This window comes from Spodoptera frugiperda, chromosome 12, assembly GCF_023101765.2.
Source record: "Spodoptera frugiperda isolate SF20-4 chromosome 12, AGI-APGP_CSIRO_Sfru_2.0, whole genome shotgun sequence".
NCBI lineage: Eukaryota > Metazoa > Arthropoda > Insecta > Lepidoptera > Noctuidae > Spodoptera > Spodoptera frugiperda.
The window spans coordinates 5,110,095-5,136,749 of NC_064223.1; the positions used below are offsets into that span (position 1 = coordinate 5,110,095).

The 26,655-nt window shown below is 38.9% G+C and overlaps 2 protein-coding genes across 2 annotated transcripts; both read left to right on the top strand.

Moving 5' to 3' along the window:
• Nucleotides 1–5,588: 5,588 nt before the first annotated feature.
• Nucleotides 5,589–19,048, top strand: LOC118262906 (protein obstructor-E). The gene is made up of 6 exons (XM_035574565.2): nucleotides 5,589–5,753; nucleotides 10,741–10,937; nucleotides 13,771–13,891; nucleotides 14,969–15,163; nucleotides 16,695–16,770; nucleotides 18,395–19,048. The coding sequence occupies exons 1-6, from the start codon at nucleotides 5,711–5,713 to the stop codon at nucleotides 18,639–18,641; spliced, it is 879 nt and encodes a 292-aa protein (XP_035430458.1). The 5' UTR covers nucleotides 5,589–5,710; the 3' UTR covers nucleotides 18,642–19,048.
• Nucleotides 19,049–19,105: 57 nt separating this feature from the next.
• On the top strand, nucleotides 19,106–21,051 carry LOC118262907 (protein obstructor-E). The gene is made up of 6 exons (XM_035574566.2): nucleotides 19,106–19,269; nucleotides 19,585–19,700; nucleotides 19,860–19,980; nucleotides 20,191–20,388; nucleotides 20,591–20,666; nucleotides 20,846–21,051. Exons 1-6 carry the CDS (start codon nucleotides 19,233–19,235, stop codon nucleotides 20,988–20,990), a joined length of 693 nt encoding a protein of 230 aa, XP_035430459.2. The 5' UTR covers nucleotides 19,106–19,232; the 3' UTR covers nucleotides 20,991–21,051.
• Nucleotides 21,052–26,655: the final 5,604 nt, after the last annotated feature.

Consider the following 26,655-nt stretch of genomic DNA (forward strand, 5'->3'; position numbering starts at 1 on the left):
GCTGACTAATTTTATTAATGAGATTATTAATATTAATGAGAAACAAATTCTTTCGAAGATACATCTCGTAACGTTGCTCCTACATACATTTTATACGTAAATTATTACATATTTTTTCATTATCTAACTGACGAACTAAATAGATTTTGCATTTTCATACCCCCTCATCATCCTAATTTTGTCAAGTAGTTCGAGCGATAATTAAGCACTCATTCATCTCCAACTACATAATACATATATTGTATATTTAAAAAAAAAATAAGTCATATAGAAGATAGATGAAATCTATCATCAACTATGCCAGTGTCCCAAATGAACAAAAAAAAACATATGTAGCAATGAGGTTTCATCACATGCACCTGGCAGGCTAGATGTTGACACACACTGGCAGGCTGCGTTGTGACACGGGAGAAGAATTGAACGTTTTGAATTTGACTAGGTTGTCAACGATGAGAAAATTTTACATTATTTGTCATTACATTTTATTGTGAGAAGAATTTTAGCTTTCGTGTAAAACACAACACATGCTAAATTGGCGCCCAGCTAGTAGGGCCGACCATGCCCCGAACTAGGCTACGGAGGCAGACGACGGCAGACGACGAAGCTACGGAGCAGAGTCCTGTACGGGCCCCCGAACTTGTCACAGCGCCTCGTCTGACCGTGCCGGCATAATGCAGGCGGATACGACTAGGTGCCCAATAGAGACGCTGCGGTCGTTGCGCCGACGAAACGCGGTCGAAACGCCGGCGCCTCATGGCAGTCACCATCGTCACCGTCGCTGAACATCACTACGAGTTCGTCCGGGAACTTCGCAAAAGTGTACCGCGAGGTTCACCGGACTTCTCAAGAAGAGTTCGTCCTGGAACTTCGCCAAGTGTACCGCGGGGTTCACCGGACTTCTCAAGAAGAGTTCGTCCTGGAACTTCGCCAAGTGTACCGCGGGGTTCACCGGACTTCTCAAGAAGAGTTCGTCCTGGAACTTCGTCAAGTGTACCGCGGGGTTCACCGGACTTCTCAAGAAGAGTTCGTCCTGGAACTTCGCCAAGTGTACCGCGGGGTTCACCGGACTTCTCAAGAAGAGTTCGTCCTGGAACTTCGCCAAGTGTACCGCGGGGTTCACCGGACTTCTCAAGAAGAGTTCGTCCTGGAACTTCGCCAAGTGTACCGCGGGGTTCACCGGACTTCTCAAGAAGAGTTCGTCCTGGAACTTCGCCAAGTGTACCGCGGGGTTCACCGGACTTCTCAAGATGAGTTCGTCCTGGAACTTCGCAAAGTGTACCACGAGGTTCACCGGTACTTCTCAAAAACCGGAGGTACTAGAAGCCTTCATCGACGCGGTCCAGGTATACAAGGAGTGTGCTGTGCGGACGTGAGTGACGATCACGCGCTGCGGGGACTCCCGATGCTGTTAGAGGGCGATGCCACCGTGTGGTGGCGCGGCCCAATGTAAAATTGCTTCATGCAATTGCAACAACGTCGCCACCTGGAAGGACGCCGTGCTCCGACTTCGCTCCATGTTGACTCCGAGACTAAGATTCGGAAGTTGTTGGGCGGGTGCGGAGCCTCGATGGACTTCAGCTGTGTCCTCGTGCACTACCCGTACACAGACCCGTTTAGTGACAGCCAAGAATTCGACTTCTCATCACTGTCAGACGCCGAAGCCGGCATACAAGATATCACGTGAAATGTTCAGCTAGGAACAAAAAGACAAACGTGCAGAAGTGTTTGTGTGTAGATTTAGGTCTCTAATTGTAAAATTACCATACGAAGTACCTTTGCCTATGCAAATAGATATAATTTATGGTTTGTTACACCGTCGAGTACGTAAGCGGTTACAGCGTAGTGATATTGGTGACATACATAATTTTGTAGAGAAGGTAAGGGTCATCGAAGACGCGATCTCCGAACTATCATTAAATACCGAAAATTTTTGCGGCAATACGGCAAAATCTAACGTTTCCTGCTCGCAAGTTTTACGCGATCACCATAACAATAAGATCGAGTCTACCACTACCACTAGTTCCGACGTTACTACGGACTCGAAAGTCACTAGTAACTCGAATGAAAATTCGAAACGCGATAAGCACGTTCGTTGCAAGTTTTGTAAGTCTTACGGCCATAGCGTAGCCGAAACCTTTCGTACTCAGAACTGACAGTAGCAGTTAAGCTTTAGGAGCGGCATTACTCCAGGGGGAGGGGACCGACGAGCGACCTATAGAGTACACCAGTCGCCTCCTCACGTCGGCTGAAAGAAACGTAGGAGGGGTAGACCACGCAAGAACTAACCTGATCGCGGGGACGTTCGCTCAGGTTAGAGGGGAGACTGTAGCAATGAGGTTTCATCACATGCACCTGGCAGGCTAGATGTTGACACACACTGGCAGGCTGCGTTGTGACACGGGAGAAGAATTGAACGTTTTGAATTTGACTAGGTTGTCAACGATGAGAAAATTTTACATTATTTGTCATTACATTTTATTGTGAGAAGAATTTTAGCTTTCGTGTAAGACACAACACATGCTAAACACATAATTATTTTTTAATTCCAATCGCGTCCTTGACATTATGTCAGTGAGGCACATTGGAAAATTCTTTCGAGTCAAAGGTTAAGTATTAAAAAAATAGTAATGTTGCTTTTATAGTCTCATTCAAAAATAGAATGCCTTGAATTATTACCGATAGACAATTTCTTTAGTAGGTAATTATTTTTATATTACCTGAATACTATTTTTAAATCAATTTTGAAATTTATAAAGTTCTGCTACCGACAATCGACTGAATGAATAGTCTCGTTGGCAATTTGCATTGCAATTTTGTCATTTTTTATTGTACTTAGTAATTTAATTAATTAGTTTCTCATATGTATTTACCCATTAAGTGTGGGAGATGGGCATGCTTCGGCACGAACGGGCCGGCTCCTCCGAATTGATACCATGGCCTCACAGAAAACCGACGTGAAATACGCTTGCTGTTGTCTTTCGCTGTGTGAGTGAGGTTACCAGAGGCCCAATTACCCCTTCCCAATCATCTCAACCCCGATTCCCCAACAACCCTTAAATTCTAACCTAACCTAACCCCAAAAGGCCGGCAATGCACTTGTAACGCCTCTAAGGCCTCGGCCTCGAATTTTGCGGGCAGCGGGGCGGCAGCGGCGGCGGCGCGGCAGCGGCAGGATCTTTTGCGTATAATCAAATGGACCGGTTTTCGAAAACAGCGGCGCGGGAGCGGCGCGGGAGCGGGCAACGAGCGGTGCACTCCAGTCAAGCGGTGACCGCCCGCGTTGCGCGTCTGCATTGTAGTATAGTGTTGTGTACCTACATTTTTTTTTGTGACGTATCAAAATGTCCTCGGACGTGCAAGAGCAAATGATTTCGGCAATCTTTGAGAGGACACCCATACGGAACAGCAAAGATGTGAACCATAAAAATAGAAGAAAAATTAACCAATTATGGGAAGAAATAAAAAACGAACTGAATATTGAAGACTAAAGCAAAAACTGAAATCACTCTTGATAGTTTCAAGAATATAGTCAAAAGTTTCTACACTCATTCTAGTGTAGTCGTAGAATTTGTCGGAATTTTGTCTTTGTTCTTCATAATTTCGATAAAACTCGCCATTTATTTTCCTTGCCCTATAGTAGGTCTTCTTCTTTTGCCCACAGTAAATCGAGCGTTAGGAATAAATTTGAATCAAAAAGATTTCGTTCGCTAATAAAAACAAATATCTCGACAACACAACGACGAACACAACACTACACCGCTGTAGTGCCGCGCGATCTGCCCGCTAGTTTCGAGAACGGGTCCGCCGCCGCCGCCCCGCTCCCGCTCCCGCGCCGCCGCCGCCCCGCTGCCCGCAAAATTCGAGGCTGAGGCCTAATGTATCGGGTGTCCATGGCGGCAGCGATTGCTTACCATCAGGTGATCCGTCTGCTCGTTTGCCGGCTTATACCATAAAAAACTTATTGTACTATTTGTATATTAGTATAAATCTTTATTACAGTTTCAAAGTAAAGAATCACAAACCTAATAAAGCATTTTTTTTATAAAATATTTACATAGTTCTTGCTTTACTTGACTCATGTACAGTTTACCCTTGACTTTGAGTGACAAGCTGTGGTTGTGGATGATAGTTATCCTGTTTCTAAACTATATCTATCTTGTCTAGATCCACTCTAGTGTAGTCTAGACTTATAAATAAAATTGGAAGGTTTCTTTGTAATTTTAAAATAATAGTTTTTTACTACATGGATATGAATGAATGAATATACATAATTATGATACATAGTATATATAGTATACGTAGTATACATAGTATACATGCCCTACACTACGTTTGCCTAAATATGTCTTACTTTACGTATATTTACTAAAAAAGTCTACATTTACGTCGACTCAGCTGCAAGAAAAAATCTAATTTAAATTACCTTTAACAAAAAGACAATTAATCACTGAACTTGTCACATCGCAGTTCCTAGAACATTTATAGACAGAAGTTCATACATACAAACATCCACTCATCCACTCATCCATGACCTTTTATATTATGGCGTAACACATTTTTCAAACTACGTGTGTTACATAGCAATTTATATAATGGCCATATTTGTGTGAATTATATGACATTCTGATCTGACTTGTTTAATTCCCAATATATTTGTCATAGGACTCGAGATCCTGTTATGAATGTGATGATATCACATCATCAACCTATATTTGACCACTGCTGACCAAAGGCCTCTTCTCACACAGAGAAGGTTTTGAGCATTAATCACCACGCTTGCTCAATGCGGGTTGGCGATTTCAAACTTATAATCTGAAATTATAAGCTCAGATTTCCTCACAATGTTTTTCCTTCACCGATTGTCAGTGATGGCTAAATAAGAAAGTACATATAACTCAGAAAAAGAGACATTGGTACTTGCCGTTGGTAGGATTCGAACCAGCGACCTCATACATGAGAAGCGAATTAGATCCCTGGGCCACCACGACTCATATCATGTGATGATATAACTATGACTAATAAGTAATATAAGGGCTTATTTCGTTATTGAGTATTGCAACGCAAGATAAATCTATACTAATATATAAAGCTGAAGAGTTTGTTTGAAGGGTATAATCTCTGGAACTGCTAGCCCGATTTAAATAATATTTTTATGTTGGATAGTGCATTTATCGAGGAATCGACGTTGAGAAGTAGGGAGCAAATACATCATTACTATCTAGGTACATAAAAAACGTACCTAGATTTTTCTTATTTGATTTTTTAAATCAACATATCTCGGACAATATTTGTTTCTTTTTAAAATAATCTACAAGACGGACATTAAAATAAAAATTAATCATACCTATGAGAATGAATCATGTTCGTATCGGATTAAAAATGGTAGTCAAAACCACAAGATAGAAAAAATCTAGAGACCTAAAAATAGAAAAAATAATTATCCATTCACCTTAATTAAATAATTCTTGTCTCTAATAGAATAATCGGAGGTCTACAAATTAATGAACGACCTGTCAAAGGCATTTTTTTTTATTCTTATTTTTTTAATGGCAATGACAAGGAACCTGTCAAACATCTAGCATCTGTTTCTGATGTAATATGAAGATGAGGAGTTTCAAAACGGCCGGTGTCTTCCTCAAGGTCGTTCGCGATCGTCCGTTCAATACCTGACCGCCACTCGTGCGCACATCAGTACGGGGTAGCATACAGCATGGACAAGACTTTGATAGTGTTTGCGTGCCTTTGTGGCTTCGGTGAGTACTTCAAAATACCATATTATTTAAATAAAAAAAATAAGTTAAAGTCAACCTTATTTTTAGGTACTAGTAAGAGTGCTTTTCACCTTATTTAAAAAAAAAATAAGTTAAAGTCAACCTTATTTTTGGGTACTAATAAGATTGATTTTCATTTGAACTTATTTTTTTCTTTTATAACTCATGTGTGTTCAACCAAATCCTGCGCAAAATTTTCTCACTATTGTTAATTCAAATGAGTTCGTCTCACCGTTTAATTTATTAATTTAAACTCTAAGAACGCAAGTGTCCCATACATATTCTATAGGGCTTCTAACACTTGTTCTAATATAAACGGGTTCTCTAAACTAATTATCGAGTAATTATACTATTAAATGGCTGAAGCTAGACAAACAATGGGGAAGACTATAATTATTTTGTAGATAGATAATCATGACACGCTCTCGGCTGTTTAATTGAACAATTGTTTTAAAAGTGAATTAAATTCGTATGAAGTCGTTTCCTTGGTTTTTTTGTGCTGGGTAATGCGTATTAAAATTTTATTTGATTTTGGATATAACATATTATGTTGGAGTGGTCAGGTAGACAGATTTTTTGTGATCGATAGGTACCTTAATAATATGTTATATCCAGAGCTTTTTGGTTTCGAAAAATTAGAAGCTCAGTGTTCGATATTTTTGTAATGTCGTCTTCATTATAAAAAACTAAAGAAAAAAATCTGTTTTCTATTAAAAAATCTTCACTAGATATACCGAGATGCGTAACATTCCGCAAGGAATTAGGTTCAGTTTAGATAGTTTTCTGGAGAATTACAAATTAACTTTACAAAATGGATTACATACAAAACATCGATTTTAGTCTGGTAGATAGTAGCTGTAGTAGACCACCCACCGCTAAGCGAAGAGATTTTTTGAAACTCAGAAGAGTACTCGCATAACATACAATAATACCAACCCATATAGAAATATAAGTCAAAATAGACATTTGCTGGCTGATAGCGATGCCTATGCAACTGGTTGCTTAGAATATTACCTAAGCCTTATCTAACACTAGAATTCTAGAACAAAACCTAAAGCCCGCTTATTTGTTTGTTTACCAACTTACTTTTATGACGTCGAAAGAATATTTTGTAACATTTTGCGTATTTTAGCATAAATATTTCCATAGAAATCATTCACCACACATTGCCTCACTCTCAAACAAATATGTGTTGTAAAATTCAAAACATTCTTATCAAATCTACGAAGATGAATTTTAAAATGACTTAATAAGATGCAACTTTGAAGTCCGGAATATATTATGGACTACAAGGTTAAGATGGCATTGCATTTACATAATAAACTAAGTAAAATCTGTTTGTTTGTCCACAATTTGACTAATGAAGTCAAGTGGTAAACAAGATGTTTTGAATTCGTTAGAAGGATCAGAAAAGAAATTAGGTTTTCAAAAAACTATCTACAAACACAAGTAATTCGGTAATTAATTACAACAGCTCCTTTGAGCTGCGGATTACCAGAACTCCGGCTAGAAAAGCAGGAGTAAGAACAGGGTAGTTTTTACAGGTCAGTTAGAGTCAGTTACAGCCCTACTCAGAGTCATTTAATGATTACTTAACCCAGTCCCTAGGAATTGTCATTGGATACAAAACCTACTAAACGAATAGTTTAGGTAACAATTAAATATCTCTGAGTGCGGCAGTAAGAGTCTGACGCTCCCTCTTGCCTCGCCCTAGCCGGGAGAAGTCATTAGATGATTTTCCCCCTCAAAAAAAGTACGAGAATTAAGTGGAAATTGGCTGCCTCTGAGTACACATTTTTTTAATTTAAAACATTTACAACATTATATGTAACTATGTATGTCTAAATAATTTTCTATTGGCATGAATAATTACATAATACTTAGTTTATTTATCGCCAATTCGAAGATTGATTTGACCCGTTAATGGTAAAATAACATTTATAATCACTTGCAAAAGGTCACTAATGCGTTAATAATGTGCCACAACGGAGATTCGAACAGCCTTTTGAGTTCGCTTTAATTGGGAGGGATCAAGATAGCGATTAGATTATTATCAAACCACAAATTATTGCAATAGAAACAAAAACGTGATTAATAATTTCATCATCAAACCTATCAGCAATTACGTCCACTGCTCATAGGCCTCCCCTCATCATTAGCATCAGCTGAGAGACGTCCACTGCTGAACATAGGCCTCCCCTCATGACTTCCATATAGGCCAGTTGGAAGCGACCTGCGATCTTAATCAGGTCGTCAATTTTTAACATTTCATACGTAAATCTTTTTCAAAGTTAACTGTTAAGATACCTACATTTAATTTGGCAGATAAATGTGAACTATATTTTTTAAAAATGTGTTCTAAAATGCTATTTTTAACCTGCTTTATCGGTCGATTACGTCACAAAATACGCGCCCCTACCTTCTCGGAAAGTAAATAAGAATGTGATGTTATATTAAAGCCTTATAATATATAAATATTCACAAGTAAAGTAAACATTTCGAAATATTTCATCAATTCTTTAGAAGCGAACCACTAGAAATGACATCAACAGGATTCCGAAAATTCACTTTTATTCCATACCTTCACGAGATTTTGTAGTGACTAATAAAATAAACATTGTCGAGATTTTTGCACATGTTGCAAAACTTGACATATACTCATAGCGTTATGAGGCTGTGAGACATCGCTTTCACGCGTAATCTGCGGAACAAATCTTGAGGAGACTGAAAACTTTTGCTTGTATCCTTATCCTATAGGATTATGTAATTATGTACTTATAACACAAACATGGCATATCTAGACACACGGCAGTGTGTCCGCCAAGTTCGAGCAAAAAAACCGACACACCGGCCGTGGGTTATATTACACGAACCATTTCGGGCCAAGTTCGACCCACCTATAACTCAAAATCTATTTTATCTACGCATATGAAATTTCTAGTATCTGTCGAGATCCCTACTTACTTATCTAAAATACAAAATTTCATTAATGTACCTATTGTAGGTCTTGAGATATTGACGTCAGAAAATCGCTATTTTTACTATACACTCACTGACTGACTGTGACTCACTCACTGGTTACTGTTAAAAACCTAGACCACTTCCAATGGTCGTATTGACTTGAAATTTGGCATGGAGGTAGGTTAGGTCAAGGTAAAGGAAAAAATCTGAAAATGGCCAAGTGTGAGTCGGTTTTAAAAATAATGAAGGTGTAAATTCATACCCCTAAGGAACTAAAACAAAAAAATTATCTATATCTTCCAATGGTCGTACCGACCTAAAATTCGTTACGAAGGTTTGTATTTAGTCAAAGTAAAGTAAAATAAGAAAAAAAGAAAATAAACCTTACAAAAATAAATGAAATCCCACCCAAAACATAAATGTGAAAGGCTGCCAAGTTCGATAATATTGGAATGCTTCGCCTATAAAAGAAGTGAGATCTAAATAAGTTCCAAGTTCCATACACAGACCTTTTAAAAATGATATAACTTGGCAAGTTTTAATAGAAAATTATATACTTGACTCATTGCGTTTAGTAGGTTTATAACAAAGTGTGTGAAAACTTGCCAACTGCTGTTATATCATTTTTAACTGAGGTCTGTGTATGGAACTTGGTACTTATTTAGATCTCACTTCTTTTATAGGCGAAGCATTCCAATATTATCGAACTTGGCAGCCTTTCACATTTATGTTTTGGGTGGGTACGCATTTTCTGTTACTAACTCGCTAACAACGTATGGATCACTATTGGGTCTGAAATAAAGAAATAGTGTTTTTGTTACTCAGTTAAACCCGACTTCAAAAATCTAATATGTCCCCAATCCCATACCATTACACTAAAATCAATATCCCCTTGACTCTTACTATAACCAGCTAGGATGACGTGGAAACCCTTATTATTTTTGGGAACAACGACTAGGAAATCTGTGATTAAATAATGGTCACTGTTAGCAAACTACAAACGGTTACCGGCAGACTAACATCAGAGTTAGTTAACCCTACCTTATAATGCTTTATGGGACTTTCAACTAGATTCTTATTTGGCTGTGTATTGCATCTTAGTCACTTGGTAACAGAAGAATTATTACACAGCTTGTAAAACACTATGTATTTCCTTCCACACGCACGTCACCATAAGATTTTTCTTCGTCCAAAAATGAGTCAACAGCTAACTGTTTTATCATTCTTCTCTCGCTCAATAAGCCATGGATAATCTCCGCAAATCTCTACTGACATACATTATTGTAGATCCCACAAAAGGCCGGCTGTTCTCAGTATTCCATTCAAAGCAATTTTTTCAATGTGTCATTTGCATAATAATGATTCATTCCGGTCATTCCCGATGACTTGAATTCTCAAAATAGACGCTAAGTGCTGGCTTAGTGCTTTAGCTTCAATGTTTCCAATTGAAATTCAAAGTAGGTTCTTACAACTTATGACAAAACCACCTATTTCTGCATAGATTTCGTATTTCGTTTGACTAATATTCTGTTGGTAAGTTGGTATTTGATGCCTACGAATGTTCTAAAAATTTTAATGTTCAGTCATATCAAAGTGTTAACAGAAGTTATCAGTATACAGCAACAGTTACCATCAGGTGACTCGTTTGCTCGTTTGCCTCCTATTCCATAAAAAAAAAAAAAAATTTTTTTTTTTTTTTTTCACTTCGAATTTTTTTTATGGTATAAACCAATCTTATGGCAAGCCATCGCCGCCGCCCTTGGACACCCGAAACACCAACGGCGCTATAAATGCGTTGCCGGCCTTTTAGGGGGTTAAAAATTTAAGAGTTGTTGTGGAATCGGCGACTGGGAAGCTTAGGAAAAGAGATAATTGAGCCTCCGGTAACCTCACTTACACAACAAAACACGACGCAAGCTTTGTTATTAATTATTTAAAAGTAATCATAGATATCTAATAAGTACACTCTACAATAGACACGATATTAATTTGTTCAATTGTTCCACAGCCGCCGCTCAGTTCAATAGCTTCGGCAGCTTCGGTGCGACAGCAAATGCCGGGGCCTACAACAACTACAACAGAGGCCAACAGCCTCAGCAACAGAACAGACAGGTCCAGGAGGCACCCAGACCCACTGGAGTGTGCAGGGAGCTGAACGAACGCTACCCAGTGTCTGGAAGCTGCGACAAATATGTTGAATGCCTTGTAAGTACCTACTTGACGATCATCCACTCTAAATTAATGAAGATATCATACAATGGAATGAAGATTCGTAGCGAAAATGAAAAACGAAATACCTAACGGTGCAAATCGTCCTATGTTTTGCTTACCATTAAGTTTATTTTAAAAAAACATAGATTTATACAATAAAGTGTTAGAAACAAATAAAATAAGTTTATCAGAAAATAGTAAAGGTGTGTCCAAACACGACGCGGCAACGTGCGCGGCAGCTACGCGCGGCATTCGCGGGACACAAATTTGCCGCGCGACTAGTATAAACCTTCTGCGCGGCAGTGCTGCGCGGCATGTCCGAGACACGCCGCGCTCTTTATTTCGTATTCACACTACAATGAAAGCGGCCGCGTGGAATGTCGATTTTTTTTTTTGAGGGGTGAAAATCATCCTATGACTTCTCCCGCCTTGGGTGACTCGGGCGGGAGTGTCAGACTCTTACTGACTAAAAACCACCCCGTTCCGTATCCTGTTTTGAGCCGGAGCCCCGGTAACCTTTTACGTTGTCCGCAGCTCCGGATCAGGTATCAGCCCTACTGGGCCCCATCTGTGGTGGTCTGGCTCTTTGAGGCGCGCGCGGAACGCGACGCGCCGTACGCACGGGTCTGATTCTGGTCGGGCGGCGAGCTACCCTTGCTCGCCGTCCGCAGACCCGCAGCGTGTAATGTCGCTATGCTTATTATTCGAAAATTACGTAGAAGAAGAAATAAAAGAAAGGCAGTGTTGAATGCGACCACTCTTTCAACAAATCACAAATCAACTACCACACGCAAATCACAAATCGTCGCAGTTTGCTTCTTGTGGCCCGCACCGGCGACTAAACGTTGACACAAAAAGCCGCCACACGCCACTTTGCGCGGTACGCGCGTAAACCTGTTGGAGTCAACGATAACGCACGCACATAGTCTGTGGTTCATATAGGTAGATAAATATGGATATAGAAATATTTATATCAGAGATACGATCCCGACCGCAAGTGTTGACCATCGGCCACAAGTGGATGTCGCGCGCTTCAGCTACTTTTGTGGCCGTTTCTTGCCTCTTGTCGCGGCGCTTGTGGCTGTCGCGTGTGGCCCGTGTGCGGCGACACTAACACCGTTCGCGGCGAAGGTCGTGCGCGGCAGGTAGCTCGCGGCTGCCGCGCACGGCAATCGTCCAAACATGGCGCGGCAAGCCGCGCGCGGCAGCCGCGCTTGAATGCCGCGCTATGTTTGGACACACCTTAACGTTAACTAAAGCAAGTTGCCTGTTGATCTTGATTTAATAAGAATTTCGTTACAATTTAGTATCTCGTAGTAGGTGGAAGGACGATAAAGAACTATTATCAAGATGATACAGCATACATAAATCTTCCAGCATACCTAATGATTCCACTTGATTTAATCCACTAATCATTCTAGTTACCATTTAAAATTCTCAGCCTTTAAAAACCCTTTAAAAGTTCCAGCTAAAGCCTCCACAAGCAATTTGCTTTAGAATCCCAAACAACAATTTCCATTCATGAACACTCCAGCCTAAATTATTCACGAGATCATGTGGGAAAGTGTTGACACACTTGGATCTTACTTTTAAAATAGGTCGTGACTATATTAAAGTCAGTACAAAGAGACAGACAGACATAAACGCCATTCTTTTGTGTATAATCACACGTCTCGTCTCATGAATAATTCGCTTAATAATCACAGATTCTGGTAATAAAGTTCGTGTTATACGCTAAACGTGATGCGAATTTAATATTTGTGATTATTATTAGCTTATTAGGTGTGTTCTTGTATCTATACGGATATTGGGATTGTGATTTTATTAGTACGAGTATTAATAACTTAAATGCTTTGGATTTTTTGCCGTGCTATAATGGGGTAATGGGGTTTTATTACTGACATATTATTCTGTCTGAAAGTTTTATGTAGGGTCATTATTTTAAAAAGTTTTTAGAGGGTTTTAAACAATTGGTCAAGCAGATTGACCAGAGCCTGATCCTGAAGTCAAATACATTTAGATTTCCTAGATTCATTCATTGTGTTTCATTGTTTCATCAAGTTTTCTACTCTCTTGGTAGACAAGTGCAAAAATGGCATTTAGCTAGAGGCTTAGATTATGCTACTTTGTAGACTTTGTTACGACATGCGCCTGAAATGTATCAGATTTAACACTTGTAACATTGTTTTCTGCCTCTGGATATTTCTCTCCACTCTTTTTGAAATATGAAATTTAGTCTTGTTTAGCAATACATAGGATGGAATGTTTCTTACACGTTGACCATTACCAATTTGACCTATGGCATTATTACTGGTCAAAACGCCTCAGTATACGCATTTTAAGCATTAGGTCAAGAGAATGGCCCGTAACTACTTCTAAATATTTTGTTCACAAATATTTAGCAATTTTTAATTATACAGTTTATACTGAGTAACGACATGCTGATTACGTTTGATGCAAAATACTTTTTTTAAACATTGCCCCATACATTTTTAAATTTTTGCTACACACTAGGATTTCATCCTGCGTCGTGGGTGCGTTTACAGACATGCAAGTTCACAAACACATCCTGACCCGAAACAATAATTTGTGGATCCCACAAAGAGTTGCTCCGTGGGGCAATCGAACCCACAATACGTTCCACGGTAGCCAGTTGCCCAGCCACCGCTTCAACCGTGCATTCAAACATAATACATTCGACAAAACTTATATACTTCACGTAATGCACGAAGGTTTAATAAAAACTACCAATACTAATGACGATGATAATGACTAAAACTGCAATGTTTAACATTGATAAACAATATAACTTTTATTTTGTCCATAGAACGGAACAGCCGAAGAAAAGCTGTGCCCTGATGGTCTTCGCTTCAACCCCAACGTGAACTTCAGTGTCTACCCGTGTCAATACCCGAACGAGGTTTCTTGCCTCGAGCGATCCGCTCTACGTGAGTACAATTGCAGATTTTATTTATAAAACAAACCCAGAGATACTCAAAGTTGTTTGGACAGGGATACTTTTGCTTTTAATTCTTTTAATGGAAGAGAAGAATAAAGCTATTGACTATAAATAAGATTATTTTCAACATGATAAATGTCATTATTAGGTTGAGTGGTTATGAATGAGACACTAAACTTGAATATTTTAAAACACATAAATCCAATTTCAAGAGAGGAAGATTTTTTATAGTGAAAGCATTGCAGTTGATGATGATGATGAGGAAGGTAACATTAAAAAAAAACTTGATTTTATTTTTTACTGATTACTAAACTATGTATAATCCCAGTTCTTCGCTCTACTAGGCCTCGATATATTACTCGTCGAATACTTGGAAATACGTGTCACTATTTACATACTTTCAACGCGTCTGTGGTTAAACAACCCTGAACTTCTAACACACCTAATGAGCCAAATGGGCTCTCCATTAAATTACCATAGGTCAAGGTTTTTCCATTTGATGTCCCGTAAATGTTGAGTACCACAGTCATCTTTATCATCAACCGATCTTATTCTTCTTGCCGCTATTGCAGATTTTAGATTAATTCTGATATATCCACCTTTAATTCTATTTCTGATACATGATGCGTGGTCAGAATATTTATTGCGCAAACAATTCATTTGTCAAGGTAACCGAACTGAAGATGTTATCACGATTAGGCTCATTTCATATTAATGTCAGGAAAGAGGCTTCTTTACGAAATGGTTTATCTTGACGATTTAATTCATGGACATTTATGGTGTCGAAAATTCTGACTTGCTGATTAATTTTATGTCATTTCACAATGGTTTTAATGTAGTATAATTGTTTAATGTCTAATTATACCTTCCAAAAAAGTCCTCAATATCGTTAATATATTAACTAAAGAAGAACTGAATGTAGAAAGGTACCTTAGCTATGCCTGAAGACTCGAAAGTCGCCCTACATAGATATGTACTCCTGTAACATGGGAGTTTTGTAATGGGTAGAAGGGACCTTAGAAAATAACAGGTTCGACGTATATTAACAACATTAACAATATTCCAGAGCCCGCCCAGCCAACTGACCAATGTGAGCACCAGTTTGGATACTACAAACTCGGAGACTCCCGCAACTGCAGCTACTTCAGAAACTGTGTCAATGGAGTAGGATACGACTTCCAGTGCCCTGAGGGTCTGGCCTGGAGCTCTGCTTCCTACCGCTGCGAGTGGCCTGATGAGGTCGAAGACTGTGATGCTGAAGGTAAGAAAAGACTAGACTAGGAATCTATTGTAAAACAAAGATTATAACTAGACTATGATAGGTTGGTTAGGAATATAATTGGAAATAACTGACGAAATGATTAAAGGGTCAGAGATGAGAGAGATGAAGATCAGAGAGTAGAAGGAACAGAAGTTTTGTATTTATTGAGTGTAGTATTTGTTACTGCTAATCATCTGTAGATAAATGATGATGGCTCTTCCTGGGCATGATATATTTTATCTAGAGAAGGGGTGGGTAACATTATAGAGTATGATGTCATAATTATTATAATTTACATACATGGGCAGGATATTCAAGTTATTTTTAATGTAATCATCCCTATACTAGTTTCCCATCGGACCAGTTTATCTGCACGTGCAATTATTTTATTATAAATTAATTCATTAATTTCAATTTCTAATGTACATCCTTGTCCGTGAAATATAAAAAATGGTAGTCATACTTGTTTACCGATTACATTATCAGCTTATAGACTAGAATTAATTAAAATGTTCTAGGTGTCTTCAATTTTTTTCTTTTGTTCTATGAATATAAATTTCAATTTGACCAATAAAATCTTTTTTGGTCTATTCATATATCGTCAAATGCCGAGCAAGATTTTTTATATACCACCATACTTCTTTGGTACTTTTATCTTAGTGATTTTGACTACACTTACATGGGCATAGTCTGGAACTGTTTGCTTCTAATGCCGTAAAAGTTGGAACACAAAAGACCAAAAGTGACATTTATTAGATCTGTGGCGACACATGACAAATGAAAGATGACAAAAGTCGCACATAGACGATCGACGATCAAATCAACGAATGACGTCATAAATCCTACATTGCACATAAATGAAGTTTACATGCGAATAGACATGGATAGAAAATCCCAACGAATAACAGTTAGTCAGAAAACCCGCCAGGCATGATCACCTCTGGTCGATCCTGGTCAGAGGATCTTTCTTTTCTTGAGGATTTTTACTCTCTGTTCCTTAAAGAGCCCCATGCATTACCAGCCCTTCAGATACCAATTATGCTCTTACGTTAACATTCTTCTCATTTTTGTTATCTATTTGAACCTCTCTGACAATTTCCACACATGGGTTACCTAACTGATAAACAAGTCGTGCGCTCACTGACCCTATTGAGAAAATATTTGCCACTTATGAAATTTTCCTTTCCATGTCGTAAAATATTATACTTGTAGTCAGTAAAGTTATAAAGAACTCAGTTTTAACTAGCTCTTTGTTTTCCTTATGTCTTGTAGTAAATACCTTATTAGCAAAAGATGTGAATCTTTTATACGTAGGTACTTTGGCACCAAGATGTCATGTTATTGTATAGGTCCGCATAACTATGCAACAATTTTCTTGAATTAAAACTTTTAGAAGAAAGTGCTGTGAAATCATGAATTTATGGCTCAGTGCTAAACCCATCTTACATGAGAAGACCATGATGATCTAGTAGAAAGTAGTCCACTCTTTATCAAGTTTAATAAAACCTATGTAAATATTTTTTTCTTGCAGCTTTCCTCGGATTCCGTTGCCCCGAGGTCCCTATCTCCAAGGAGCTTGGCGCCCCCGCTGGATTCAGATACTACAGGTCCGTATCACGTAACTTGTGCAATACATACATACATAACACCTGTCTCCCATGGGGGTAGGTACAGACAATGGCACGCCAATTGCTAAGATTCTTACACATCTCTTTCGCTTCATCAACAGTCATCAGTCTTTTCACGCATGCTCGTCGGTTAAAGGTACTTTTAATTTGGCCTTTCTTCAATATATCGCTAATCTGGTTGCTATATATCCGTCAAGGGCGCTCTCTACCGACGGCCCCATTCATATCCACCTCGTATATTTCTTTCACAAATCTGCTTTCATCCATCCTTTCTACATGTCCAAACTATCTTAACATTCCCTTTTCAATTCTGGTCACTACATCGTCTTTCAAACCAAACTTTTCTCTAGTAACTAGTACATGTGCAATATTTAATTTATATACCACATACTCAAGTATTATTAGAGTGATAGATATTGAAATGCCAAGAACTGGTTACTTAATAGGCGACCGGTCAGCGGCGTATGCTTAAATGTCATCGGATGAGTTCTGACCTTGCTTACATAACCTCGTTATTAGAAATACCACCGGTTTGCTAACGTCCTCTTATGACGCACTAGTTGGGCTTGTGACTTTGTCTGCTTTGAATTGATTGCAAATTACAAATTGAAATTACTGTCGAGCTGTGTACGTACGGTATGATTAGTACGGTTCGTAATGGTAACGTAATGCCTCTTATCCCCGAAGGGGTTGGCAGAGGTGCACATTACGGCACGTAATGCATCTGTACAATGTACACCCACTTTTCACCATTTGTGTTATAAGTCCCATGTAGCGGTGAGCGTAATAGTGAGTGTAAATAGTACGGTTCAGGTTTTAGAAATCCTCATTATTTGCAGAAATTAAAAAAACTCGTTCCAATTGTACTGAAAATATGACGAACCGTGAACAAGATAAATGCATTAAAGTTTCTAATGAAATTGTACTAACTAAACAAGACAAAACTAGACAAACAAGGATTTATGCCTTTTAGATGTTAAAATATTTAATTTTACTTATAGTTGGTACCTATGTATATGACATATTCTTGCGGTACCACTTTTTGTAAGTCAGTCAAAATAAATATAGTCTTGTTTTATTTCGCGTTCCGACGATTTTTCTCAGAATCCGACCTCGGTCGAGCAATGTCAAATATTTGGTACTTGCCTAATTTATTAGTCGACAATATCTCGTTTATGATTATTATTTAAATTTAATGCAAAAATGCAAAAGATTCTTCCTTTAGCTAAAAATGCAAGGACAATGTGAATTAGTTTAATCATTGTTTACATTAGAATTGTAATTCTAGGTTACGTGTTTAGACTAGATTGGTGATTCATTGATCAAATGCCACTACCAAGCATTTAGTTTTAAGCCTCGTCTCCACTAGGAAGATTTGTCACATGTCTCTCAATAAATGTTCCTAAAGGGAATGAGGCTTTAGGGTTGATTCCTCACTTTATATCAACATTTTTTTCTATTGGAAATATCTGAATTATAATACGAAGTTCTAGCACATCTGGATTTAAGCATGGTGTATGATAGTAGAGTGCACATCCTTTTATTTAGCCTTTTACTCTTACTTAGCCCGAAAGACTACTAACTACTACTATTATTATTACAGGGCCGACAACAACTGCCAGAAGTACTTCCTCTGCATCGGCTCCAAGCCCCGTGTGCTCTTCTGTGGCAGCAACACAGCTTATGATGAGCTGACCAACACTTGCGTCTCAGCTGATGAAGTCGCCGCCTGCCCCTCAGAACTCAGGGCCCAAGCCGCCCGCGTCAGGGAGGAAGAGAAACAACTCCTCGCCAAAGAGTTAGAATTCAACGCCAAAACGACAAACAAGAGGCGTTACCAATATAACTAAATTAATAAACCTCACAACAGCATCACATGCCACCACCGATGCACATTTTGGGACAACCATGTTTCAAAATTACTTCTAGTCTAAAACTAACATTTGAGTTACCAACGTATGTGTTATAGAGTACGCAACTTGTTTTTATTAATTGTATTGTTATACATTACCATCTTCCCAGTTTTGTACCAGGCAACCATGCCAGCTTACAATAAGAATTTAGGATAAGACAACATATCATAAGCATTAACTGTTAAGTTCCAAGTTTTTATGTTTTGTACCTTATTATGTTCAACTACAACATTGTTTTGATCTGCATCTTCTAAGAAGAATGTTACCAGTACCAAACTAACGGTATTATCACTAAATTGTATTGTCTTGTTACAATATTACAATAAAATGTCCGATATTAAGAACGTGTTTTTAATCACCTTTGATTTTACCACAGCAATGCAACTTTCTTTACAATTAACTAATGTCAATTGAGTACTAGTTTTTGATGACTTTTTTTGGTATAAAAACTAAGTGTGTCGAGGTTACTGTCACCATTCAAGTTTTGGGTATTCAAGGAACAACAGTACCAACAATAAAAAAAACAAAATGTTTACCTACATTTGTGCCGTCCTCATCGTTGCCTGTAAGTAACTTTATTCATTTTGTATCAACTGTTTTGTCTCTATACAGTTTCTCTAATATCTTCCTTATAAATTGTGACAAAGGGAGCCCTAGTCCCAAAAATTGACTTATTCCTGTTGAGGTTTTTACTTTAAATTTTTTACTTTGAATATTTTATGGACAATAAAAACATTGTCTTTATTGTTTCTGCACAATTTAAAGTTAAAGTCCTTTACACCCTTTTTTATGAAGGGGGAAAATCATCCAATGACTTCTCCGTAAGTTCTTTAAACCCTAGTCACTTTAATATTAAATATCATACACTTCTTTTCCACAGGCAACATTCAGGTAATCCTGTCGGAAAACGTACAGAATGTTCGGAGTCCCATTTGCCAACAGAAAAATGGGTACTACAAAGTGGACGCTAGCTGTGACGCCTACGTAGAGTGCCTGGTAAGTAATTTTAATATCTATTATTTATTAACAAAAGGATCAAATTCGAAAAATATCTCATTTACATCGTATCAAACGCCTTAGACAGATCCAGTAAAATTACTCCTTGAAATCCATTCTCTCTCAGTTCAATTATTAAGTTATATAATTATTCCACAGAATTACCAAGCCATTGACATGGTCTGCCCTGATGGTCTTCATTACGACCCTGCAGCCCAATGGCCTGGCTACCCCTGCGGATACCCCATGGATGTGCCTTGTGTAGGCCGTGGTGCCTCCCGTAAGTAAAAGAAAATTATCATTTCAAAAAATAGAAGAAAAACATTGAAATGCCATATTCAATAAAAAATATCTTGCAGGCCCATTCAAAACATCTCATTTAGCAAAATAGCTACTACAAATAGACTTGCACGGGTCATAACAACATAAAGATTACGACATGCCTGTTTAATTTCAACCAAACTTTAACCATCAACTTCTTTTCTTACAGAAGCAGCTCAGCCAACAGCTGAATGCCCTCACCAGTACGGCTACTTCCCATCTCCCCTCGCCAAAGGAAACTGTGGCCAGTATCGCATGTGTGTCGGTGGTAAGGCTATGGAAATGGTCTGCCCCGCTGGTCTTGCCTTCAACCCTGAATCCGCACGGTGCGACTGGCCTGACCAGGTCCCCTCATGCAAAATTGATGGTATGTATTGCTTCTTACTGTATGTGTTTAAGTAACTTATCCCGTGCAAGTCGACCTGTTTCGACGTTTAAGTGTAAATGTACAGCTTTAAGCAGTATCACTATACTTTAATAACTATCGCCTGATGCTCCAGCAGTAATGAATAGCTAACTATGCATTTTCATCTACCTAAATATAAGTTACTAATTCAATTTCATTACAGAGTTCCTTGGATTCTCCTGCCCTGCTCCCCCAGTTGATGCTGATGGTGAACCCTTGGACATCGTCCTAAACTACAAGTAAGTAAAACTTAATGTTCTTTATTAATATCAGCTCAACTGTTTAAAGAGTTCAAAAGACATACCTATTTGTAAACAGTGACATCTATTATCATCTTTTAATACTAAAAAATGGTATACAAAACTTAATATTTGTCTCAAATTAGACCTTATTGACCATTGTTTTCCTTTATTCACAGATACAACAATGACAACTGCTACTACTTCTTCTCTTGTGAGAAGGGACGTGCTCGGCTGCTCTCCTGCGATGCAGGCCTTGCCTTCGATCCCGCTTCGGGCAAGTGCATCGAAGCTGAATACGTCAACTGTGGACCCAGCCATTAATAACATAACAACTTTAATAAATTAATAGTCGAAATGAAATAATAAATATTTATATATGAAATGTCTGTCTTTTTCTTGTTATTCATTGTACACTGATTTGATAACATTACATTTTTTTACATTTTGGTAATACCCATCGATGTCTTAAGGTAAGCCGTCAATACTAAATAATAACTTCACTCAACATCATATTATTTACCTGTTTCAAATACCTTACCAATTTACCTCTAATAAATATGAAAAGAAAAATATTGATATCAAAGAATTGTAGTTTTAATTAGTGTAATTAACTTAAAATTACTTATGCAATAAAGATTAAAACTAGAAATAAGTTAATGAAAGTATGATTACATTTTAATAGGTATTTGAATACAAAATTTGAAGCTACATCCTCCCAAATCGCTGCAACTCTCCACCAGCCAAGATGTACAGTGAATACAACCATGAAAACACCGGACCTACTGAAGTCCGGCGCGTCTCAGGGACATGAATAACTGTCTTGGAACTGTCTTTGGATCCCGCAACGAAATAAATCAGAAGAAATAATTGGACGAAAAATATAAAAAACGATGGTTTCCACTCCCTTCGGTGAAATTTGCGGGAGACAGAATGACTGAAGCCTAAAGGCACAAAAAGAGATTGCACTATTGGGAGAAGCCCAGTCGTCAAGCACCACGGAAATATTAAACATAGTTAATTCATTTTCATAGAAGCAACAAATAAAATCTTACATTTTTTCTCTACCTATATAAAATTTTCTTAATCTATCTATATTTTATCCGATTTTTTATTTCACATAGGTCAAGCCTGATGGTCAACACAGAACCCATTTGATGGTTAATTCCTACCTAACTTGTAATCAGAAATCCAAATAACTATTAATTTACCCTACTTGAATTGAGAGACCTTAGTCCAGTCGGAAAGATACACCAGTTTAATTTATTGAATGAAATATGAATGACCGAATATGAATAATGTGTACTGGTTGGACTTCAATTTATGAATCTATTGTCTTAAGTTCAAGGCTATATCATTGCGAATGTAGACACCTCAATGAAGTGAAGATTGTGATTTGTGTCAATGGAATGAATTCTGATTTTAATTTATGGAAGAATATTCGCAAAGGCCATCGAAGATGTTTATTGATCGACATCGCGACATCCGAATATTATAATGCTGTAGCGGGTCTAGAAACCAATGAAGAGCTATGACTATTTTGTCTTGGAAGCTAAAAAATATTTAATGGCTGCAAAAGGCATTCTATTTTATTTATTTCTGCTAACTCCAGTCACAAAGGCATGAATTTGTGTATGATGTGGTATAATTATATAAGTAAATAAATCGCCTGAAATCAGACTACAAAATCATAATACGTGTTTTATTTTCATCGACTTTGAGAAGGCTTTCGACAGTCACTGGGTCATGTGTCATGTTTAACACTCGTTATTCCTGCCAAATTAATGTTCAGCATGTTGGTATACTAAAGAAATACGATGGGATTACAATGCAGGCCAGACTAAGTGATATTTCTACCCATATAAAATATAATAAAATAAATCAGGAGGGGAGTGCTCCAAGGACGTATCATTTCACCTAAAATTACCGCTGCTTAGAAAGATGTACACATTATAATTATGAACCCAAACTCGATATACTTACGTAGTATTTGAATATAGGTACCCCAAGATTTCATCAGTCACCTTCCAATTTCATCCTCAAACCAACATAATTGTACCACAATATTGCATGGTCATCTAATCTACGTTATACAATGTGTACCTCATTGCTAAGTATATGTGTGTGTAATTCAGAAATATAGATTGTATTACTTGTATTGTATTAATGTCGTGGTGTCCAGGAGATTTAAGACGCCCGCTTCTTGGCAAGTACCAGTGTGACGTTTTTCGAGCTATATGTACTTTCTAAGATTATTTAGACTCCTCTAACAATAGGTGAGGAAACCTGTGCTTATAATTTCTAATTTTATAAGTTTGAAATCGCTAACCCGCACTGAGCAAACGTGGTGGTTAATGCTCAAACCTGGCTGCTTTGGTCAGCAGTGGCCACTTATAGGTTTTTGATACGTAATAAAATAACTTATCCTAAATATATTCACAAATACCATAAAGTATAAATACAAAATTTCGCCATCACTGGCCCTTACTTACGTCGTTGACAAACGATCTACTTCTAATGTCCCTTAAGAAATTTAAACCACAATTTCATAAAACGAATAAACTTAAATGTAATTAATAGTTATTTACAACACTTTACAGCTAGTTTGCGTAATTAAGTAAGTCATCCTCTGGATAGAACTGAATGCTTATAGTTATGACATGGACAGAAGAAAGAAGATAATAATATTATATTACAAAAACCTGAAAGACAAGATAGTTGATAGAAAAAGATGTTAATCATCATCCTTGTACAGACTAGTGAAGGCATTGAAAAAAATGTAGGTCCTTCTAAATCTGAATCTTTATTGTTCCAGTCCCAAATAAGATTAATTATATTAAGATTTAGATTAGCGCAGAAAGGAGAAAAGTTTAAATGGTTTTTAATTAATTTTCGCGTTCCCATTTCTGCCTCATACAAAATGTTAAATTGATCAATTCAACGAAATCTAGATTTTAAGACGAACGAATGATACTTTTTAATCACTCGTTTACCATGTGGTCCACTATCATATTAGTAGTTAATAGTTGTGGACATCTACTAATTAATACATCGATTTAAAGTATCGCTATTGATTTCTAGTGCCTTCATCAATAATCATAAAAAATAACAGTTTTCACAAATGAGGACCAGTGAAATATTTTTGAAACTTCCTCATTAACAATGACTTCTACTAAAACAACCACATAAAAAATCAATTAGATCCTAATGATTTTAATCGTTTTCACAATAAATTTCCATTTATAAACAACGGAAAGTGGGGCATTTAAATACAGTGAGGTGCAGGCTGTCCTACTGAGAGCGCCTGGTGCATATCACAAAATGATACGCAGTAAAATGATATTTATACTACCGTTGCTGGTAGGCGGTAAGTCATTATGTCTGTATTGCTCTTCTATATTGTTTCGATAAGCTTATTCTTCTATTTACAAGCATTTGTGAACTTTTTTTACCAAACAGTGACGTACGGACAAGTGAATAGTGCATACGAGTACTATGGAAGCTCGAACGTGCGAGATCAACGGCCTGATGCACTCTATGGGCCAGGGTTACGCGTACCAGGTGTACCAGTATATTCTAAAGCAGTCGAGGTCGATAAGAAGATGGTACCTCCACTCCCAATAAACTATGGGGACGAGCAACCGACAACTGCTCCAGAGCCGGTCCAACCACCCGTCGTAGTGTACTCAATTCAACGAGAACGTGAGGTTGCAGAGCCAGAGCAAGCACCAGAACCAATTGCACTGCCGCCTCCTGTATATGTTCAACCTCCTGCGCGAGAACTAATCCAACTGCCACCTCCGGTCTATAAGCAACCCCCAGCACCTGCACCAATCCCACTGCCTCCTCCAGTCTACGAGCAACCTCCTGCACCAGAACCCAACCCACTGCCTCCTCCAGTCTACGTTCAACCCCCTGCACCTGAACCAATCCCACTGCCTCCTCCAGTCTACGTTCAACCCCCTGCACCTGAACCAATCCCACTGCCTCCTCCAGTCTACGTAGAAGCCCCTGCACCTGAACCTGTTTCACAGCCAGCTCCAGTCTACGAGCAACCTCCTGCACCTGAACCAATACCACTGCCTCCTCCAGTCTACGTAGAAGCCCCTGCACCTGAACGTGTTTCACTGCCAGCTCCAGTCTACGTAGATGCCCCTGCACCTGTTTCACAGCCAGCTCCAGTCTACGAGCAACCTCCTGCACCTGAACCAATCCCACTGCCTCCTCCAGTCTACGTTCAACCCCCTGCACCTGAACCAATCCCACTGCCTCCTCCAGTCTACGTAGAAGCCCCTGCACCTGTTTCACAGCCAGCTCCCGGCTACGTAGAAGCCCCAGCACCTGAACCTGTTTCACTGCCAGCTCCAGTCTACGAGCAACCTCCTGCACCAGAACCAATCCCACTGCCTCCTCAAGTCTACGAGCAACCTCCTGAACCAGAACCAATCCCACTGCCACCTCCAGTCTACGAGCAACCTCCTGCACCAGAACCAATTGCACTGCCATCTCCAGTCTACGAGCAAGCCCCTGAACCTGCACCAAGTCCATTGCCTCCACCAGTCAATGAAGAACCCATTGCACCAGAACCTGTTGAACTGCCAGCTCCGGCTTACGTTGAACTCCCCGCACCAGAGCCAGTTGTACAGCCAGCTCCAGTTCAACCTGCAAAAGAACCAATCGCATTACCTCCACCAGTCTACGAACAACCCCCGGCACCGGAACCTGTGGCACTACCACCTCCAGTCTATGTCCAACCTCCTGTCCCTGCACCAGAACCAATCCCACTGCCACAACCTGTTTATGAACAACCACCAGCTCCCGTCGTATATCTGCAACCCCAACCCGTCTCAGAGTCAGCACAGCTTGTAGCACTTTCTGAACCGAAATCAATTCCACAGAACCGTCTATGGGCTTATGTACCCCCTGTACCTCTACCTTCAAAACCAGAGTCATTACCCCCACTTTTACCTAAACCTGAACACGTTCGGGAAGTTGCTTTTATCCGGAATCCCGTGACACCTTCAATTAATTACCCTGAACCTTCGTACGATGTAACGACGGAGCAGCCAACGGTGGCACCAATCACAAATCCACCTTCACCAGTGACCTATCCCCCAGAACCGGTTACGTATCCCCCAGAACCGGTTACGTATCCTCCCGCACCGGTGACCTATCCTCCTGCACCAATCACATATCCCCCTGCACCGGTAACTTATCCCCCTGCACCAATCACATATCCCCCTGCACCGGTGACCTATGCACCGGTGACCTATCCCCCTGCACCAATCACATATCCCCCTGCACCAATCACATATCCCCCTGCACCGGTGACCTACCCCCCTGCACCGGTGACATATCAGCCGAACCCTGTAACAATACCGTCTGGATACTTAATACTGGACTACCAATGCCAAGGAGATGGTTACTACGCAGTCGCTAACGAATGCGATACCTTCGTCGAATGCGAGGTAACTTAACCTTACATTTATTTTATTATCATTTCTTTTATGAATTGAGATAGTGTTAGTGTCCTCTAAAATATCCTTTCTCTCATTACAGCACGGTAAAGCATATAAATACTTGTGTCCTGATGGTCTACACTTCAATCCTGAAGCGAAACGTTACGAATATCCATGCGCTTACCCCTCAGAAGTAAAATGCGTAGCAGGTGCTGTTGAACGTAAGTAGTTACTTATTAAACACTTTCTAAATCTGTAAAGGGTAATTGCTAAAAGGCTCTATTACGGACGGACCTACTCCATTTTTCTTTTTTTTTATGGATTAGGAGGCAAACGAGCAAACAAGTCACCTGATGGTAAGCGATAAATAATAAGCTAATATTTTCTATTTCATTTTAGAAACTCCAAAGGCCACCGACCAATGCCCTAATCAGTACGGTTACTACGCCATCAAAGACGGTGACTGCAGCAAATACATCATGTGCCAAGAAGGTGCAGCTACTGTCATGGAATGCCCCTTGGGTCTAGTG